At 35.4% G+C, this 21,459-nt stretch overlaps 2 protein-coding genes across 2 annotated transcripts; one reads left to right on the top strand and one right to left on the bottom strand.

Moving 5' to 3' along the window:
- The first annotated feature begins 1,309 nt into the window (after window positions 1–1,309).
- LOC107796186 (branched-chain amino acid aminotransferase 2, chloroplastic-like) lies at window positions 1,310–8,668 on the top strand. The gene is made up of 10 exons (XM_016618930.2): window positions 1,310–1,720; window positions 1,928–2,013; window positions 3,016–3,193; window positions 3,341–3,517; window positions 3,604–3,735; window positions 4,652–4,750; window positions 5,277–5,393; window positions 6,373–6,468; window positions 8,119–8,231; window positions 8,380–8,668. Exons 1-10 carry the CDS (start codon window positions 1,580–1,582, stop codon window positions 8,495–8,497), a joined length of 1,257 nt encoding a protein of 418 aa, XP_016474416.2. The 5' UTR covers window positions 1,310–1,579; the 3' UTR covers window positions 8,498–8,668.
- A 4,697-nt stretch (window positions 8,669–13,365) lies between these two features.
- On the bottom strand, window positions 13,366–19,490 carry LOC107796185 (uncharacterized). Its single transcript, XM_016618929.2, has 8 exons — window positions 18,940–19,490; window positions 18,368–18,577; window positions 18,037–18,290; window positions 16,904–17,174; window positions 16,712–16,795; window positions 15,109–16,625; window positions 14,810–14,972; window positions 13,366–13,875 (listed from the first exon to the last, which is right to left on the bottom strand). Exons 1-8 carry the CDS (start codon window positions 19,141–19,143, stop codon window positions 13,762–13,764), a joined length of 2,817 nt encoding a protein of 938 aa, XP_016474415.1. The 5' UTR covers window positions 19,144–19,490; the 3' UTR covers window positions 13,366–13,761.
- Between the last annotated feature and the right edge of the window lie 1,969 nt (window positions 19,491–21,459).

The following is a 21,459-nucleotide window of genomic DNA, read 5'->3' on the forward strand; positions in this document are numbered from 1 at the left end:
GGAGTTCACTTTTTTTGTACAAGTTATTTCATTCCACTTTTCGTACAATTCTTTTTTATGAATACAAAGAAATGTCTAACAAAATTGGAACACACAAATAAAGTATTACAAAAGAGCTAAGCTTTAAAGCATGAGATGTCAGCTATTGCAATACTTAAGTAAGTTTTAATTATTTGACTTCAATCTATGGAAAAACATTGTATTGGTAGCTTATTAGGAGAAAATGTAAAAATTGCAGGGGGTGTCATATTTGGTCGCCTCCATTTAACCTATACCTATTATCTTTTTAAAGTTTTAACTTGTACCTACTGTTTAAACAATTTCAGGCTTTTTTTTCCTCCTCCTTCTCCTCCTTCGTTTTCTGAATGCTGAAGATTGAGTATTGTTATGCGTTCTAGCCTGATGATTCATATATATCTGCTTGTCCCATTATGTTCAGTTTAGTCTTATATATTCGTAATAATTTAACCTCTTAGATTTTTTAGCCTTACAGGCACATTAGTTTTTTGTTCTAATTTCTTAGTAGTAACTTGTTTTCATGTCGAAAATATTTTTCATTCTTTTTTAATCTTTAAAATGAGCAGCATCAACCGTTGTTAATCATGATCTATTAAATTTATTGTTGTTTAGAACTTCAGCTCTAAGAATGCTGAAGTTTAGCAAATATAAACAAAAACTTCAGTTCTAAGAATGCTGAAGTTTAGCAAATATAAACAAAAACTTCAGCTCCTAGAATGCTGAATTCAGCAAATACAAAACAAATTTCAGCCCTGAAGTTCATCAAAAACAGAACAAAGCTTCAGCTAAAACATGCTGAAGTTCAGCAAATACAGAACAAAGCTTCAGCTAAAACATGCTTCAGTTCAACAAATACAAAACAAAAGCTTCAACCAACACATGTTGTTGTTTTATTGAACTGAAGTTTGCCATTTGCACTATAAACTGAAGTCTGCGTGATTGCCTTTGCAAGTTAGGCCAAACTTCATGCAAAAATATCTGAAGTTTTGCTCCACTTCAGACAAAAAAATTTGCTACTCCAGGCCCGTATACCTGAAGTTACGCGAAAATAGGTACACTTGCAATTTTTTTTACAAAACGGGTATAAATTAAAAAGTGATTCAAAAAACGAGTATAGATATAAATGTCTCGGAGAAAATAGTATTGAGCCTTTACTCCCGTGATTGTAAAAGGCCCATACACCCCAGTTGGCCCGCTGAAGCATCTGGTGATCCGGTTCACTTAAAAGATGGACCCCCACAGCCTAACCGACGCCTATTTCCAACAAATAAATGCTATAGACTTTATATAATACATGTTACAATTATTAGCTTTTTGAGGAACGGCCTGATCCACCCGTTGTACATTTAGCATGTTCAAACTAGGGTTTAATAAACCATAGCACTAATTAATTTTTATGATTGGCGTGGTCTAGTCAATATTGGATAGATATGTAAAAACCATAGTCACCAAATATAACACTCAGCAGGCACATTTTTTATCAGTCTTTACCAAAATACATCTGTTAATTTTCGACGCCGGAGCAAGGAGGCCGTGCATAGAGATAACACAAGGATAATAAATGGAGAGCGCCGCCGTGTTCGCCGGCCTTCAGCCTAATCCCGGCCGCCATCACCACCTTCTTGCTCCATCACGAAGTGCTATTAAGCTTCTTCCTCCTCCTTTCACCGATAAACACCATTTTTGTCCTCTTCCGCTCAAGGTTCTTTTTTCTTTTCTTCTCAGCTATTGAAATGTCGTTTGCTCGTGTATTTCGATTGAACTTGTTGATGTTTAACGGATACGTGTTTGTATGTTGTTAGCTAATGTGTACGTGGCTTCATAAATCCGTGCATGCCTATGGTTTGTGTTTAGATTGGCTCATTCGTGTAGATTTGGTTAATTTTGTGTGTTGAAATTTGTATTGCAGCTTCAGAAGCAGTCGCATTATGCTTCTTGCATTAATGATAACGCCATAAACAATGGAAATACACTTCGTGTGGCATCTCCGGCAAGGTATTTTTGCTTTTTTCTGTCGGCTTCTATTTCTTTTAATTTTAGTATTCAGATGTCCTGCTCTTAAAGCATATATACTGAATCCTAATTGTGTTGTATCGTGTGTGTAATTGGCAATTACTACATTTATAATGGTGCATGACCGTAGAATACTCTAGATTAAGGAAATAGAATATCAGTTTCATGTGACAAACTGTTGATAGAGAATTTAGAGAACTATTCGGTCTTGTCTGTTCCCCATCTGCATTTAGGTACCTACATTGGGCAGAACCTGGCAACATGTAGAAACTTTTAGGACCGTTCTGCTCTCAGATGCATTTAGGTGACAACATAAATTACACAATGATGCTACTTCTCTTTTGCCACTTTTGCCTTCTTCTATACTCATGATTTATTAGAGAGAGAGAGAGAGATCGAACATGGAATATGTTAGTAACTATTTTCTTGTCCTTTCACACAACCAGTGGTGGTAGTAATTACGCTATCAACTTATGTAAAAAATGCTCACTACTATGAACTAGTGACACATGACCTGAACAAACTTGCATAGAATCTTATATTTTCAGGGGCTTGATAAAAACAATAGTAATTCTTTTACTTTCAGGGGGCTTGACCTTAAAACATTCTACTTAGTTTCCTTAACCTTAAAACTCTAGCATCATAGGCTAGTCATTCTAGATGTCTAAACTTATACGTTTTTGAAGAACAGAAATGCCTTAACATGTTAATCAATTATCTGAAGGACAACGGTGTCATGGAATGCTATTTACAGTGAGAAAGGGAAGTGATTACTTCCTCCAATGCAAGTACCATCAGAATGCATCAATTAAAAGAGAAAAAAAAACAACTTCATGGTAGAGCTCGCAGACTTAGTCAAATGCAGTTTCCCTGTGGGTCATACAGTTATTTAATTTACAGACAATCTGTGAAGTGGTCTACATCCTTCGCATTACTTGTTTATTGCTATCCACATAACTGATAAGATCTTTGTTTTTATAACAGCAACATAACATCTGAATTAGCCGACATTGATTGGGACAACCTTGGGTTTGGCTTTATGCCTACTGATTATATGTATGTCATGAAATGTTCTCAAGGTGAAAACTTTTCTAAGGGTGAATTACAGCGTTTCGGTAACATTGAATTGAGCCCATCTGCTGGAATATTAAATTATGGACAGGTTAGTTTTTACCCTTTTGTATTATGATAGTATCTCACGAAACCTTTCTTATTCTTAAATATATTTCTTCTTTGTTATTCATTTGAATGGTTACTGATTCACTTCATGTGTCAGAGTCACTAAAAATGCTATTGGAAATATTAATAGGGATTGTTCGAAGGTTTAAAAGCATATCGAAAACATGATGGCAATATATTGTTGTTTCGACCTGAGGAAAATGCAATGCGCTTGAAGATGGGTGCTGAACGCATGTGTATGCCTTCACCGTCTGTTGAACAGTTTGTGGAAGCAGTAAAAGCCACTGTTTTAGCAAATGAAAGATGGGTAATGTGTTACTTCTCTTTAATTAAAAATTATTTTATTGAGTGACTCGTGCGCCCACTAAAACCTTTTTTCTTTGCTTACTTCAGATTCCTCCTTCAGGAAAAGGTTCATTGTACATAAGACCTCTGCTTATGGGGAGTGGAGCTGTCCTTGGTCTTGCTCCAGCTCCTGAGTACACATTTCTGATTTATGTATCTCCTGTTGGAAATTATTTTAAGGTATTTTTTTCTGGATTCTTTTGTTTTTCTGATCCATACCTATTACTGGTTTTAGTGTACCTTCTCTTTTTAGTGCTTGCTTCTGCCAATAAAGAAACTAGTTTCTGCATGTCAATATTCGAAATACAGCTCAGACTATTAAATGTTTGAAATGTAGTTAAACTATCTTTATTATTTGATAATTGCTAACTGAGTATCATGAGAAAAGCTAGAGTTACAATGTCGGACTGGTTTCAGTGTATCTTCTCTTTTTAGTGCTTGCTTCTGCCTATAAAAAAACTAGTTTCTGCATATCAATATTCGAAGTACAGCTCAGACTATTAAATGTTTGAAATGTAGTTAAACTGTCTTCGATAGTTTGATAATTGCTGACTGTGTATCATGAGAAAAGCTAGAGTTACAATGTCGGAGTGTAAGTTATATCAAAATAGTTAACTTTTACGATGATATATCTCATTAGTCATTTGAATACCTTCTACTAGCTATAAGATCTTGAAACTTTAGTGTGGTATATTAGTCCTTGACATGATGGATTTTAGCAAATAATTTGGGACTGACAAAAGGGGAGGTATCTCAACAGCAGTTACTGGAACAACTTAGATACTTATGCACAAGTAAAAATAAGTTACTATTTTTTTAAATCTTTTGAAAAGGAATGTAAAAAAAATTGACTGCAAGACAATCTCACAACCTAAAACACAAAAGAGGATGGCGTCCATGGTCCAGAATTTAGAAAGGACTGGAGGATTGTAGTTTTGTTGTTGATTATCAAAGGTTTGAAAAATAAACATGAAAAATTTACAACAAAATTTTACAACAATCATGCTTATTTTTCAAACCTTTTGATAATCATGTTATATATCAGGTCCCTCTCTCTCTCTCTGCTCATCTCTTTCCCTTTTTTCTTTGTCCGCAGGAAGGTTTGGCACCAATAAATTTGGTAGTTGAGACTGAAATGCACCGCGCAACCCCTGGTGGTACCGGAGGCGTCAAGACTGTTGGAAATTATGCTGCAGTAAGCTATCCTTATGGAGCTTTAATTTATTAGAATATTTGTTTGAGTAAAGCACAAATTTATCTGCCAAACGCCTTAATTGTAGCCTTAGTTACATTTTCTTCATAGAGATTCACAAGAATAAACATCCGTGAGTTCCCCACTCGAGCTTCTTTATTCCTTCTTTATGTCATCCTCATGTTTTTGTATTTCACAAAGATATGATCAAATATTTTGCAATTAGTTTTCCCCTTACACTTCGATATCTCTCTAACAAGTTTGTGAAGTCATTTTCTAAGAATTGTTGGAATTCTTACGCAATTGGCCTAACTGGAGCTCCTTCATGTATTTTGGACTACACATGTCATTACTTCACATGTGTCAAAGGTGAAGAACATTAATCTATTTTTTGCCTACACATATGTAAAAAGAAATGCGAGATGGATTCATGGGAAGAAATGCTACTTGCACAGTTCACTAATTGTTGATATTTTATCAAGTTTGCCATCCTTGATGATTTATTTTCATCTTTGGGTTTTAACTGTAGGTTCTGAAGGCACAGAGTGCTGCTAAAGCAAAAGGCTATTCCGATGTTTTGTACCTCGATAGTGTTCAGAAAAGATACCTAGAAGAGGTTTCCTCTTGCAATGTCTTTATTGTGAAGGTATAAAGTCAGGCCAATATTCCGTGTCCTCCTTGTAAGATATTTTGCTAGTGGTGCCTGAATGAGAATGTGATACTGGTTTTGTAGAAGTAATCAATGACTAAGAACTTTATTTTCGATAATGAAGACAAAAATTTCTTTCTGAATCTGTTCTTGCAAAAAATTCTCTTATGCCTTTTACCTTTATTCTTTTTGTCTTAATTATGAACATGTGGATTTTCTGCTAATAGATGGACTTTTGTAATATCTTAGCTTTTCAGTTATCACAATCTTTTCATAAGTTTTGGTTCTTGTATTTGAAAGTTCAACCCTTGATACATGCGTTCTATTTTTACACTTAGACTTGGTTGTGTAGAAGATAATGTCTTATTAATATGTGAGCTAATATTTTGTGGATTTGTTAATCAATTTAATCTTCTGGTAGTCTAGAGAAGAATTGTCTCTATTGATCACCCAAAAAAAAAGAGATCTTAGGATTCTTGTGTGCAAAATCTTTTTCGACTTGCATTTATCTACACAAAAAAACTTTTTTTTTTAAAACTTCCTCAAAGATTTGCATAGGACCTATTATTATTACTCCCTCCGTTCCAATTGTTTAGCATTATTTCCTTGTTATTCTCTTTTAAAAAATTGGTATATTTTTTAATATTTGGAAACAATTAACTTTAAATTTCATTTTATCTTTAATAAGAAGCTTTTATAGCCACAAAAATGTGATGGCATGTTTAAGACAACTAGTTTCAAAAATCTTATAGCTACACAAATGTTCTTTAAGACCACAAGTTTTAAGATTCCATTTTCTTTTTAACTTCGTGTAAAACTATGCCAAACAAATTGGAACAAGGGATTATTTTATTTATTTGTTTGTTGCACATGGATATATGTAACTATGAGTTCTCTGAACAATCTCTTTACTTAAATCGATATGAAACTGTCATATTAATGAAGGCAACTATGTTATTTGATACCATGTTTCCAGGGTAATCTGATAGTAACTCCTGCAATTAAAGGGACAATTCTACCTGGTATTACACGAAAGAGCATAATCGATGTAGCTCTTAGTCAAGGATTCGAGGTACCCCAGTTTGTTTTCAACGTAATATGCTTGCACTTATGCTAATGCTGGTTTTGAATTCTGTTTATTTTTTGTGGTAAGTTTGTTTCATTCTTAATTTATTTAGTGACTGTCATATAAAAATATTAAGATGTTGTTTGGTAGACCTTAGGAAATTGACCGATGCTTGATTAAAATTATCACAGAATTGGTAAACTAAGTTTGGATTGGATCTACAAACTAGATTTGTTTTCCGACATTTCTGGGAGTATTTTGCCCCTGGCTGGTGGTATTAAAATGCTCTGATTATTCTCTCTAAGTTTGATGAAAAAGGACCATTTTATCCCCCAATACAATTATCATTGATGATCTGTTTTTCCCAATTCGCTTCTTCCTTCTTCTTCCTCTCAGCTCCAGCTATCCGCATTCTCCCAGTGACCTCCTGTGAGTGTTAACTACCCCAGCGACTATCAGCAACCATCTGGTCACCAGGTCCCCCCTCCTCCCCAAAACAATCCCCTTACATCAGTGTCTTCTCCTTTGTCTTCCTTACCTTGTGCCGGCACTGCGCCTCCCCGAATCCATCTTAGTCACCTTGCTTCCCATCTCTGTTAGTCATCCTTCCCATCGCTCTTCCTCTCTTGGCTATTTCTTTTTCTTATATTTGTTCATGAACTTTCTCCTTTTTTTCTTAGTTTTCTTTTCTTTTTTTTTTTTTTTTTTTGGGGGGGGGGGGGGGGGTTTTTTCCTCTTCTTTTCTGCATTTTCTTTTCCTTTTTTCCGAGGTGCCTTTGTTGATCCAAGACCCCAGGATGCACAACATGCTACCGAGCAACCCATAATAAGATCCCTAGTCTTAACCCATAAGGAAGATTCAAACTTGTTATGTTATATTTTCGATGAACCATAGTCTAGAAGACTCTGAAGCATTGGTTTTTTTTTTTTTTGATGAAGAAGGCTCTGAAGCATTATTGTGGTTACAAAATCAAAATGACGATATAATTGAGATCCGTGAAACTAATACCAGAGAAGCTATTATGTTTTCAATGAATAAGCATTAGAAATATTGAGAATTGAACATTTGAATGAAGTGAGACACTTAAGGAAGTGTTGGTGGTGAATATACTTCATAGAGAACCATGTTTGCCATTAGAATTCCACTATTTCACGTATACACCTAGTATGCCGGGCTTTCTCATCACATCGATAAAAATTTACCTTCACAAAAGAAAAAAAGAGGTGAGACACATTAGTATCAAAATGTCTGACGTATCATTCAAAGTTAAGCAACCAAAACACTGATTTTCTGTTGCTTAAATCACCTGGGTAGACATCATTTGTTTTGAATAACTCTGACTTATATGTGTATCTTCTTGCTAGTAGGATGTTAAGAAATTCCTCTTAATTCAGCTTACTACAATAAGTCAGCTTTTTTCTTCTACCTCACCAAATTTTTGCCAAGGTCACTTGGAAGATTAGGTTGCTGGTGACTTGTGTAATAACAAGCATTCAGCTTATTGTTGAGACTTGAATTTTGGAAACGAATGTGCAACGGCTATGTTCCTTCTATAATTATGATGGATTTGTGTGGTGTTAGACTAAGTTGGTATGCACAATAGGGCTTTAACTGTCGCATCACTACTATTCTGATACCATGATGTCAATTTGTAGGTTGAGGAACGACTGGTGTCCGTGGACGAATTGCTTGATGCTGATGAAGTTTTTTGTACGGGAACAGCAGTGGTTGTATCTCCTGTGGGTAGCATTACTCATCAAGGGAAAAGGTATACATATATTTTTTGGTTTGGTTTTGTTTTGCCCTGCTGATGATGCATCAAATGATGTTTCCTGTATATTGATTGTGTCGATGTGTGATTCTAATATATGCGCATCTATACTTGATATCAATTCTTATTGGAGTTACTTTTGCAGGGTAACATATGGAAATAATGGGGTTGGTCTTGTGTCTCAGCAATTATACTCTGCACTTACTAGCCTACAAATGGGACTCACGGAGGATAGGATGGGTTGGATTGTCGAGCTTAAGTGAGCTTCCAATCAAGAGTAGTATTTTCTGTTGGTGCAAAAAAATTTAACTTGGAGGTTTTCAGACACTTGTGATCCAGAGTGTATCTTGATTATTCATCCCATGATCCATGTCAAGTATATCTGTGTGTTTGATATGTATCCTTCATCTATAAATAGTCGTTTCCACCCAAAATTTGCTGATTACTCATAAAATTTTGTTATTTCGCAAAATCACCATCATCTGGTTGTTGCCCAGTAAATAACTTTGTGTCAGAAAACGTCATAAGGACACATACCCATGGTTATGTGGAAGCTAGAAGAGGACACTTAATTTAAGCAAGTTGGAATTTCGAGATCTTCCTACTGAATTTTTTATTACCCCATTAGGTTTTTGCAAGAACAATGAACAAGGGAAATTAATATTATATGGCCTATAATGAACTAGCATGTGAAAGGAATAGTGTGGCATATTCCTAAGAGTTAACTTGCGGCGAAGAAAGACCAACTTGATCTAGCAGTGAAGGAGCTCGCTGGATTCAAACCCAGAAATATATTGATTGAATGTTGATCTGTTGATCATTAGACTATCCTACATTGACATTGGTGAACCTTGCGAAACTGCCAAGTTGGTACATGATGAGCATTAAACTTAAACGATTAGATCGCTCTCACCGCTCATAATTAGCCTTATCCTCTGGCATACTTGATTCCGTCGGAATAGGTGGTTCTTCCATACGGAGTGCTATGTCCAGATCCGAGCACCCTTAAATGAGAAGGACTTTCTCCTTCCATTCAGCATAATTGTCACCAAAAAGCATTGGAATTCGAGTATTCTCATTAAAAATAGTAGTAGGAAAAGCGGTAAAGACTACAAAATAAGGATAAACATATATAAGCTATGAAGTACAATCCATCAAAGGTGAATCACGTAAATACCGATTCTAAGTAAATTCTAGACCTTCCTGTGGATAGAGGTTGCAACCCATGCATAGAATTTATTTTACTTTATTAGACTAGTAAACCAAGATATACAAAAATTAGTCTGTACATGTGGGCATAAGATTATTTTCAACTTAAAGGTTTACTATCTCATTCCAATTAATCTACCAAAAAATTACCTCCCTGTAAGGACGGGTTACCAACTTAATAAAATAATTGGACTAAATAGATGTCATTATAACTTTTAATCACTAACTTTATGTGATTAAATAACTCAATTTCCTAAATACATGACATAAAAAAAAACTCAAAATGACATCTCAAAATAATAAACTTTAATAATCAACCTAACAAAATGTTGATTAGCTCCAAAAGGGTATACTGGATATAAGCATGACGCTACATTTTCCTAAAGATCAATTCTTATAATTAAAAAATATTATAATAAGTTGAACAGTAGCATAATTGTAGAAAATTTAGCTATTCGTTTCTTATAACTTACTTAAGGACAAAACCATACAAATTTGGTGAAATATGAAAAGGAAACTTCAGAATATTAAGCATAATCATGGGCTTAATTAAAATGTATTGATGATGTGATAACCAAAGACAAATAAATTATTATCAACACACTGTGAATATTAGCACCGTATATTTAACCCATCGTGATTTAGTTACTAATTAAATACCAAAAGTTGATTCAATTCTTTAACTATTGTCAAACATGGAACTTCCTAGTCATGCCACAAACTTGAGAAACTAGATCATGTCAAGTATTCATATAAACAATCAAGTCAAAAGATTGTTTTGGCCAATAAGATCTTCTTGTCAATGTCAAAGACAGAATCTTGAAGAAAATCAATGTTTACAAAGGCTAACAGAAAGAAGGCAAATCACGATTACTCATAGAAGGTTAACAGTAAGAAGCGAAAACTGTTCAAACAGAATACGCAGTAAAGCCAAAAATATAAAGAAAACGATTTCATCAAATTTAAGCTTCTAAAAAAAAAAACTTGATATGTCGGCACAGATATATATAAAGGTCACAGACTTTATGAAATCAACGCTGAGCAAAACTATAGTTTTCTCTGTAGACTAGAGACCATGTTATATGACGGCACTTAATGGTAGACAATATGCATAATCATTATCAACAGATACTGAACAACACAGCTAAAAGGTTGGCTCTGATACCACGATGTAGAATTTAAACACATATGCAGAGCCACCGCAACGGAATATTAATAGGAACGTACCTTCAGCCATGATTGTTCAAGTGATGTGGAGAATTGCCTTGGAACAACCTTGACAGAAAACCTAGAGCCTTCTAGCATGTGCCTATCGTAGGATGTCAGACTGATGGAGTCACAGGCATATTTATAGGTAGGCTAGGGACTCTTAGGTAAATATTTTAGCCCTAGAGACTTCTCCATAAATTACGGTTGCCCTAGGGACTCTTAATAAAAAACTTTTCTTTCCATCAAAGAAACTACCATATATACATAACCACAGAATATTATCTGATATATTATTTCCTTTGGGAGACAAGGTAAATAATTTATTACCTTATATGTGGGCCACACTAAAAGTCTCTAGAAGAGATGGTAAACTTCTAATACTGTATGGTTTGCGAGTACACAATGAGCAGGTTATTCAGTACGCACTCGAAGGGTAGTTGGCTAGTGGCTGCAAGTTTCCCTTGGAATTTCCATAAAACTATTAACAAATAGGTAATTCCGTAGACGTAAACAAAACTTGAGACATGGTCATGAATTTAATGTGCAATTTACATTTTCTTTTAAATAATAAAATAACTCTATAGATCAAAATCTCATAGCAAATTTTATGTTCTTTTTGGAGAACAATAAACGTAAGCTAGCTAGAATATTTGCCAACATTTTGGTATAATGGAGAGTTTTTGACCAATATTGTCCCTTATCTTTAAGGGTAGGTCTGTTTTGTCCCTCAAATATAATTTTGAGCATCTTTAATCCCTTCAAATATGATTTTGAACATCTTTAATCCCTTAAGTATGCCAAAGTATAACATTTTTAGTCTCAATGACATAATTTGTTTAAAAACTAACGACATTATCTTGTGTTACTCATGTGACACTATAAGAAGAAGACCAGCAGTAAAAGAAAAAAGTCATTCACATTTCTCCCAACTCGTTCACGAAAAAAAGCTTCCTGAAGTTCCCTACTTCTTTGAGGAAAAGTCATTCTACTGTTCTGCAAAATGGAAAAAAGGATTGTATCAAACTTTCAAAGCAATAATTTAAAGCTCAACAGCACAAGAAAATATTCCCATTTTTCTTTTCTTTGGAAAATAGTCTTCCTCGATTTCTGACTAGTTTCCAAGAAGCTGCTCTTAGTTCAGCCTTTTTGTATATCTTCTAAAACTCCTCAAAAATACCTCACATAGAGAATCCAAAAGAGTAAAACTACAAAATCGTAGTTTCGAACTGCAATCACAATGGGGGATCGTCCTGATCCACAGTCCCAGCAACCAATTGGTGAGCAAAAATAAATTCAGTTTTGAAATATGGATATCAAAATCAATTTTGAAAATATAGAAACCAAGAACTAATTCCATGATCAATTTACGGGGTTGGTTTCGACACTCACCGTCTTTTTAGCTTACTTATCGAAAATGTTAACCAACACCCACTAATTATACAGAGCTGATTAAATTTGAATGTTTAAAGTTGGAACTTTTACTTTTAAGAAATTCGTTGATTTGTTTCAAAAAGAAAAGTTGAAAGTTGAAAAAATAGAGATGTCAAGATCACTTCGAGGATATTATTGCAGCAAACGAATAACCAAATTGAAAACGAGCGATATAAGGTTAAAATTTTAGGAAATGTTACCTAAAAAGGAGGAACTACAACAATCCATTGTAATCCCTCAAGTGAAGTTTGGGAAGTAGGATGAAAGCAATAAAAAGGATGAACTAAGTAGGCATTTGGACATAAGAATTGTAAAACTCAAAAAAATGGTAGAAAATTTTTTCAAGTGAAAATGGTATTTGAAATTTAGAGTTGTGTTTGGACATAAATTTCAGTTTGGGTTGTTTTTGAAGTTGTGTGAGTGATTTGAGTAAAAATTTCGAAAAATAACTTTTTGCAATTTTTCAAATTTTTGAAAATTTTCAAAATGTATCTTCAAGTGAAAATTGAAAATTTTATGAACAAACGCTGATTTCGAAAAAAAGTGAAAAAAAACCTTCCATCAAATTTTATGTCCAAACGGACACTAAAGTGATAATTTATGTCACCCAATAAAAGGAGAGGGAAAGTTTTGGTTCAAAGGGATAGACCATTAGTTTTTAAACAGATTTTGTCAGAGATTAAATGTGCTCTATTTTAGCCTACTTAGAGGTCGTTTGGTATAATGTATAAGAAGGTATAAGGGTAGTATAAAAATTTAATACCACCTTAATATTCTGTTTGGTTAGCAAATCAGGTATAAGTTATTCCGGTGTTAATTTTAGTACTGGGATAACTTATACCTTATAGAAGATGGGGTAATTAGCATCGATATAACTTATACCTTCTTTTTAGAAATTATGCAATTGTCATTCTTAATATAACATACCAAACAATGAATAAACAGCAATTCCAGCATAACAAATCACAACATAACTTATCACAATATAACTTATACCGGTATAAATCGTATTCCAACCAAACGACCCCTAAAAGGATTAAAAGTGCTCAGGGTCATATTTAAAGGATAAAAATAAACCTGCCCTCAAAGATAAGGACAATATTGGTCAAAAGCTCAATCCCTGAGAGAGCCATCTACCTCATTCCCCCGATATCTCGTCTTTGCTTAAGCATCATGCATATGTAAATGATCTTATTACATACATGGGGAAGATAATGTAATGAAATAGATCAACCAAATACTAGAACACCTTGGTCTAGAAACATGGGGAGACAAGCACAAATAACTCGAATTCACTACTACATAATCCCCAAAATCTCAGTACTAAGTTGCATTTACCACAATAAGCAAACCAAAATAGCAGACGACACACAAACCACTTTGATATAATGTTACTTACAATCATAGCTCTTTGATTAAACACTAAACATTCACAACCATACCTATTCTAAAAATTGCCATTTACAAAAATACTTAAGGGCATGAGTTAGCCTGAAACATTTACATGTTTGGGAAGAACAGAACGAGTCACCAAACATGGCAGTAGAGTACCACCAGTCACAATCAGTCGTTAGCTTGAAAATTTTTGTAGAAAGACCTGAAAGTTTGAAATGAAGAAAAAGCGAACAGCAAATTATTTAAGGCTCAGGTGCTACTCTTCTCACATCTGGCAATCTCACTACTTCCTCTTTGCCCTAGTCCTTCGGGATCTGCCTTCAGGCTTCCCGTTTCGATCTGATTCCAAGCTATCATTGTTCCCCACCTTCTGACCACTTTCCTCAGACAGAGTCTCCTGCAGAAGCATGCCTTTATGATTCATCGAACAGAACGTGAAAAGAAAAAGGTAATTTGGCGAAATTCTCACAAAAAGAAAAAGGTAATATGGGGAAATCATCACCCTAAAAAACATAATTTGGGAAGAAGAGAGGCAAATCAAAAACTAAATTTTCAACAGCCACAACCAAGACAACTAGGATAACCTCTTCAATTCGATGAGACCAGACTCTTTACCATACTCTCTTCGTCCCAATTAAAATGTCCTAATATACTGGGCAAGGGAACGGGTATTCAAGTGAAAGTTGGAATTTCGTTGTACTTAAATATGTGAGGGTCTAAAGGTAGAAATATTAAATTTGTGAAAGATTTCAAACTCTCTCTGGTGAGAAAATAGGCCCCACGATAACATTTTTATGGTAGGATATTGAAAAGGTAACTGATATTGAGAGAAAAGATTCCTTTCTATAAGAGTGGACACAAGTTTCAGATAACTCAGAATAGAATCTAGGACTAATAACTGAGACAGAAGAATACACCTACTTTTAATGCATACGACAAATTAGACTTGCCTCCTAAATGCATTGCATGTACATTGAAAAAAGAGGATACATGCACTGCCTGAGTTTCACAGAATTAGAATGCTGGGTAATTATCTGAAGTTTGAAAGCACATATGATAAAATAGAAAAGAAGCTAGAAAAATGAGAGCAGCAGATAATGTGGGTTATAGAAAAGCAAAAAAAATTGACCTAAAACAGAGAGTATAGTAGAGAATCAAGACAGAAAATTACTCCATGTATCACATAATAACTAACACTACTCTAACAATATATGCCGTGTTAAGGTGGTAAACATAAAAAAATTAAAAAGTGGATAATTTTAATCATCATGAAACTGTAACAATGCTTGCATTGTTTGAACACGTATTTTTATAAAGAGAATAGAGCTCACCTGACTTCCCTCCGTGACTTTCTTAACATCGATTGTTGTCACTTCTCGAACTGTAACAATTTTATCAACATGCACAGTGGTTTCCGCTGCAGCAATGGGAATTTGGTCTGGTGGAACTTCCAAGTGTTCAACTTCTGGTGCGTCTGGTGCTGTTGATAATGGACTAGAAAGAACCAGACAACAAATAAAGTCATCAGACCAATACTCACTATCAACTTTAAAACATACAGAAGGGAAAGTGGGATAACAGAAAAATATGTGCCACTTGACAATGTCAGTTATTAAGAGCAGGGAATTACCGTGATGCACCATTCTCGGTCGATTGAGTTATAAAATCCCCATTTTCCTTCCGCCTTTTGTTACTTTGTGTACGATCTAGCAATGTATCAGCACATCTCTTAAGCCATGAGAATGGAGTAGAGAGAGGAGAAGATGAATTGTCGTTCTCTTTCATGATGGAAGAAATATCTTGTCTAACACCATTATTATAATTCCCATTCGGACCAACATCCAGCACTGAGGGATGCTTCGGTAACCTTTTTGCAGAATGTTTATGTTCAGTGGATCGTAGATCAGAATATAACTTTTTGGGTGTGACAATACGATCTGGAATAATCTTAACATCCTCCAATTTCTTTAACTGCTCAATCCGAGCAAGAATCTCCTCCCTATCAGCATGAAGTAATTCCCTTTGTTTCTCTAATTTCAGTCTTTGCACCTTAAGTTCTTCTATAGCATTATTTAGCTCTGCCCACTCTTTGTCCCTTCTCTCACGATCCAAATTGATGTCTTTTCTTTCAGCATCTAGTTTCTTCAACTCCAGCCCAACATGCTCCAATTCCTTCTCCACAGTCTCCCTCTGAGATGCAATATCCTGAAGTTCTCTTTTCTTTTGTTCCTCAAAGGTTTTTTCCCTTTCCTTTAGGTCAGTCTCTATTTCTTCACGTCTTTTTTCAATGCGGTTCTCTAGCTCTTTCTTCTGCATCTCAGCATCCAACAAAAAGTTTTCACGTTCTTTCTGAATTTTGCTAAACCATTCTGCACGCTCACGCTCAATTTCATACATGAAGGCTTCACGATCACGAGAAAGTGACTCCAGATTTTGCTTATAGTCTTCTTGAATTGCATTCTTCTCTGCTTTCAAGCTGTCACGGCTATCCTTAAGAAGCTTAGAAATGGCTATCCTCTCCTCAGCCACACGTTCAGCTTCTTTCTGCAACTCTTCTCTTTTCTCATCAATTACCTCCCATTCAGTCTCAAATTTAGCTTTCTCTGCTTTCAACCGATCTGCCTCCTTTTCAATCTCTTCCTTCTCCGCTCTAATCATATCAATCTCTTGCTTTAGCCTTGTTTCCAGAATCAGCAACTCTTGAGTTTCACTTTTCATAGCCTCCACATTTTCTTCCTCATGGTCAATGCATTTTCTTTTTTCATCCAGCATTTTCGCAGACTTTTCAAGATCATTTTTCATTTTGTTAATTCCTTCCCTTTCTTGCTGCAGAACTGTTCTCTTCAACTCTATCTCTTTTTCAGTAGCTTGGAGGTTTCTTTCTTTTTCCTCAATAACATGTAACCTATCTTCCAACTCTTTCTCCTTCTCAACCAGTGTTCTTGATTGAATCTCCAAATCGTGTTCCTTGTCAGCAAATAGGTCCTCCCGATGCTTAATATCCATATCTTTCAACTCCCAAGCCCGCCTCTTGGTCTGAATCTCATCTTCCACCAATTTTCGTTTTGCTTCCAACTCAGCCTCGATAGAGGAAATCTTAGTTACTAGTGTGGCCTCCTGTTTAGCCATAACCTGTTTAACGCCAGCCTGCATGGTTCATCAGAGTAATAAGAAAACAAAGGTATTTCTCAGTAAAGGATGGAAACATAGTTTTCTTTAGTGTCAAAACTTACGATCTCCTTGCTTTCAACTTTCCCTTGCAATAACAGTAGTTCTTCCTCTTTCTTGGTAAGCTCGCATTCCTTTTTTATTACGGCCTGTGAAAAGACACAACTATTGCATAAATAAATTCTTCAATATCTTTAATCTGAAAAGGCTAATATACATAATAAGCAGAGTGTAAAAGAAGAGAGAAATAGACTCACTTCCTCTCTTGCTGATATAGACTTAAGTTTCAGCTCCAGATTGTGCTTTTCCTCATTCAGGGCTTTAACGTCATTCTCCAAATTTAATTTAGCATTGTCTAAGTCTTTCTCGCGTCTGTTCAGTTCTTGAGATCTGTTAAATATAAAATCTTCCCTCTTATTGAGCAAAGCCTGAGCATCAAGTAACTCTTCCTGCGACCGCTGTAGAGTTTTCAGCCTTTCAGATAAAGATTGTTTCTCCAGATGGATCTCTTTCTCTTTAGCTTCACAACTGACAGATTATAGAAAATGCTAACTCAATCATGTGCATGAGGAAAATAATAGCACGTGTGCCTCCATAGAGGATATTATCAAGCAATTATCTTTTCCTACCTAGAGTCCTAGACTACCTAAAATATGATCATTCCCTGCTAGTTGAAAGGAATGAAACAATTGAATCCTTTGGTGTGGAAAATTCAAATAATTACAGATATAAGTGTCAAATCATGAATGCAGTCTATCCCTTACTTTTTAGAGATAAGATAGAAATTTATTAATCAACTAACTTCAGAACCAAGTGGGTACTGCATGATGACAAAATATATATGACTTCCATTCCTTTAAGAAAGCAACTAATCTATGAAGTCCAGTCCACAGTCAATTATTTACATAAAGTCTTCCTACACCAAAATACATATTCTGTAAACATCAAATTTTTCAGAAGACTAAAGTAAATATTTATCCGCAACAAATGTCTATGCTTTTTTTCTAACCACACTAGGCAGTCAATCCTATAAATAATACTTCAAAGAGAATAGCATAGTTTCCTTTTCTTTTCTTTTTTCTTAAAACCCGAGAAATCCGCTTTCCTAGATCAGGAATTCGGTGGATAACGGGCACATCCCTCTACCCTTCTCCACTTAAATAGCAGATGTGCGTCTACCATACATCCCGGGGCTGTACTACCTTTGCCATTGAAGCAAAGTCCTGGCGAGCTTGAAGAGAATAGCATCTTAGTGAACAAGGTACAATACATGCAAGCAGTTGAACCTGAGTGGTGTTTTCACAGTCTAACAACTAGGAAAACATGAGCTCAGCACACATCAAACCACATTACAAATAGAAGAACATCCTTATCAACTTTAAGCACATACTCTGACTTAAATGATAATGTCTGTCTCCTAAGATCATCTTCTCGTGCCTCAACTTCACGTAATTTTCTTTCTGCAGTACGCTGAAAAAGGCTGGCTTCTGCTTCCAAGGATTCTGCTTTACGCAACTTTTCCTCTGCATCAGCATACTTCTTCTGAGCATCCTCCATCATGCTTCGTGCTTCAGCCAATTTATTCTCAGATGCAACTTTTGATTCAGCACATTCTGCTCGCATCTCATGCAACGCTTTCTCAATCTGTTTAAAATTCAAAACATGTCAGCAAGATAACAAAAGAAACAACTTGGGGAAGCAAACAAGCGGAGTAAGCATACGTTTGCGACGCATTCTTTCTCAATCCCAAGAGCTTTCTTCAGATTATCTTCACGTTTCTTAGCTGCAACCTCATCAGCCTGACGTGCAGCACGTTCGCGCCTGTATAAGAGTTCAGCTGACTCGGAAGCTGCTTTAAATTGCTCATTCTTGGAATCCCACTCGTTCCTTTCCAGGATGAGAAGACCCATCTGATATTGATGGTCATACAGCTACATCCAGTATAGAGATGCAATCATGAACCAAGTTGGCCAATAAAGGTGCGATATAAACTTTGATATTTATTTCATTCAAGCAATATTCCTAAAGGGACATAAAGAACATTACTAGAATGGAACTTGGGTAAATTAAACAGTAGGTATGCCTCAACAAAAACGAGTACATATGACAATACTATGATAGTAATAAATTCAGCCGCCCCAAAAAAAGAAAGCAAAAAAAAAAAAAGACAAAGCAGAATTTAAGGGGGTATATCATTAACCAATCAATACGCTGAGCCTTAGTCACAAACAAGTCGGGTCTAGTAATAAATCTTTAAAACGTAAAATAATAAGTGTAAAATTAATTAACAGACCTCAGCTTCGAGTTTGGCAATATAAGCAATAAGAGCTGCTTTATCTCTGCGTTTAATGGAGTCCTCATCAAACCCAGCTTCACGCAGTCGCTTCCATATGACTTCATCTGTCAAACTTCTTGAACTTGAAACCCTACCCGACACCGAAAGAGGCGTTCGATTCACCGGAGTCAAAGCCAGTCTCTCTGACCCAGGACTTGTCATTCTTGATTTCTCTACACTTTTGATGAAAATCAAAGATTCAACTTTTTCTTAATCAATTTGTTGAATTCTTGCCTAATTAGCCCCTTTACTTTCCCCTTCACAAGAACAATGCAGTTGATGGTATTGGTGGGAACTTCACACAAACTTTTTCTGCTTTCTTCTTTGCCTTTTTTGCTATTTCTCTCACTTTAACTCACACTTGCTTTGTTGGCTGGCGATTCTCTCTCTATGCAAAGTGGACTTGGCTGCTCCACCGTTTGACGAGTAATAATAATCGATTTGAAGTCTCTTGAAAATTGTAGTGGTTTTTTCTTTGTACTGATTTTTTGCTTCAACAAGACTTCTGTGATAAGCTTAACCCTAACGACGTCGTTTTATTACCGGTAAACTTTAGGTCGAATTTTGCGGATGGTAAGTTTAAAAAAGGAAAAAGACTTTTTTTATTACGTAAATTTAAAAGAGTGATTAGTTTAAAAAATTTTGGTTTGCGGATGCAATCTTAGCTGCCAACGTCTCCCATCCAGATTCCAGATTACTGAGAGCAAATTTATTCAAATCTTGAATTCAGTTTGGCAACGGACTTTTCGAACTAAATTATACAATAGGATATTATCAAATAGTATGATTTTTGATACTTAAGATCCCAAATGGAATATTAAGATCTAAGGCTCTAAGGTCAACCAAGTTAACTAAGTAATTAACAAAACTGTGACATATTGCATGGATTTACTATTTCTTTTTCTTTTTGGTTTTCCAAACTTTTGATGAATTAATTTAAGTGCCCGTTTGGACATAAAATTTGATGGAAGCTTTTTCTAAAAAAAAATCACTTTTTTCGAAATCAGTGTTTGTTTGTAAAATTTTCAATTTTCACTTAAAGATGCATTTTGGAAATTTTCGAAAATTTGAAAAACTGCAAAAAGTTGTTTTTCAAAATTTTCACTCAAATTACTCACAAAACTTCAAAAACAACCCAAACCGAAATTTGTGTCCAAATACAACTTTAAATTTCAAATATCATTTTCACTTGAAAAAAAATTTCACTATTATGAATAGAGTTATAATTAGAGTGAATGTCTATCTTTTAGAGAGTTTTACTTTGTGGCTAAGTCATTTTTCTCCTATAAATAGAGAGGTCTTACCCAATTGTAAATCATCCCAAAATTCAATAAGAATTTTCTCTCTCTTTCTCTACAATATTGTTCTTCTTCTTTTATTGTTTTATTACACGCTATCAGCACGAGACTCTACCGTCTCAAGAAGCTCTTTGAAAAGACTAAGGTATAACTTTTCTCCTCTTTTAATTATAACTGATATTATGAAAAGAAAGTTCGTTGCCCTTGAAATTTCGGGCAAGAACTATATGACATGAGTGTTGGATGCTGAAATCCATTTAGATGCAATGGGTCTTGGAGACGCCATTAAAGATAAAAATAAACATCCACTCAAGTGTGATGACCCAAAAAGTCATCACTTATTTTAAAAGTAAATTCTATGTTCCGAGGCCTTAAAAACCTCTTTCGGCATCACCTTGATTTGCGTGCACAGTCCGGGCGCGTAGCCGGAAAGCCATTTTGTGAAAATCTGTGAAAAATGATGAATTTTGCATTTAAAATGAGTTTAAGTTGACTTCGGTCAATATTTTGGGTAAACGGACCCGGACCCGTGATTAGACGGTCCCGGAGGGTCCGGAGGGTCCGTAGGAAAATATGGGACTTGGGCGTATGCCCGGAATCAAATTCCGAGGTCCCAAGCCCGAGAAATGAATTTTTACAGAAAATTATTTTCTAAAATTATTTATGAGTTTTAAGAATGAAAGGTGTTTAAAACTTGATGGTATCGGGTTTCGTATTTTGGTTCCGGTGCCTGATACAGGTCCTATATGTGATTTAAGATAAGTCTGTGAAATTTGGTAAGAAACGGACTTGAAACGACGTGAATTGGATCGTTTTTGAGAAAAATTGGAAAATTTGAAGTTCTTAAAAAATTTCATGATTTTGATGCTAAATTCATAGTTGTTGATGTTATTTTAGTGATTTGAATGCACGAGCGAGTCCGCATGATTTTTTAGGTTGGTGTGCATATTTGGTTTGGAGCCCCGAGGGCTCGGGTGAGTTTTGGATAGGCCACGGGGTGGATTTTGGACTTGGAGAATTGCAGGTTTTCAGCTGTTTCAGTGCAGGCCTGTAGGCTTCACATTTGCGAAGCCTGACTCGCAAATGCGAGATCGCAAATGCGAAATGTAGCCCAGGCCAGCCTACCTCGCAATTGTGAGGATTCTATCGCAAATGCGATCCCCCAGTTTCAGCCAGGCAT

The sequence above is a fragment of the Nicotiana tabacum genome, chromosome 3 (assembly GCF_000715075.1).
Source record: "Nicotiana tabacum cultivar K326 chromosome 3, ASM71507v2, whole genome shotgun sequence".
NCBI lineage: Eukaryota > Viridiplantae > Streptophyta > Magnoliopsida > Solanales > Solanaceae > Nicotiana > Nicotiana tabacum.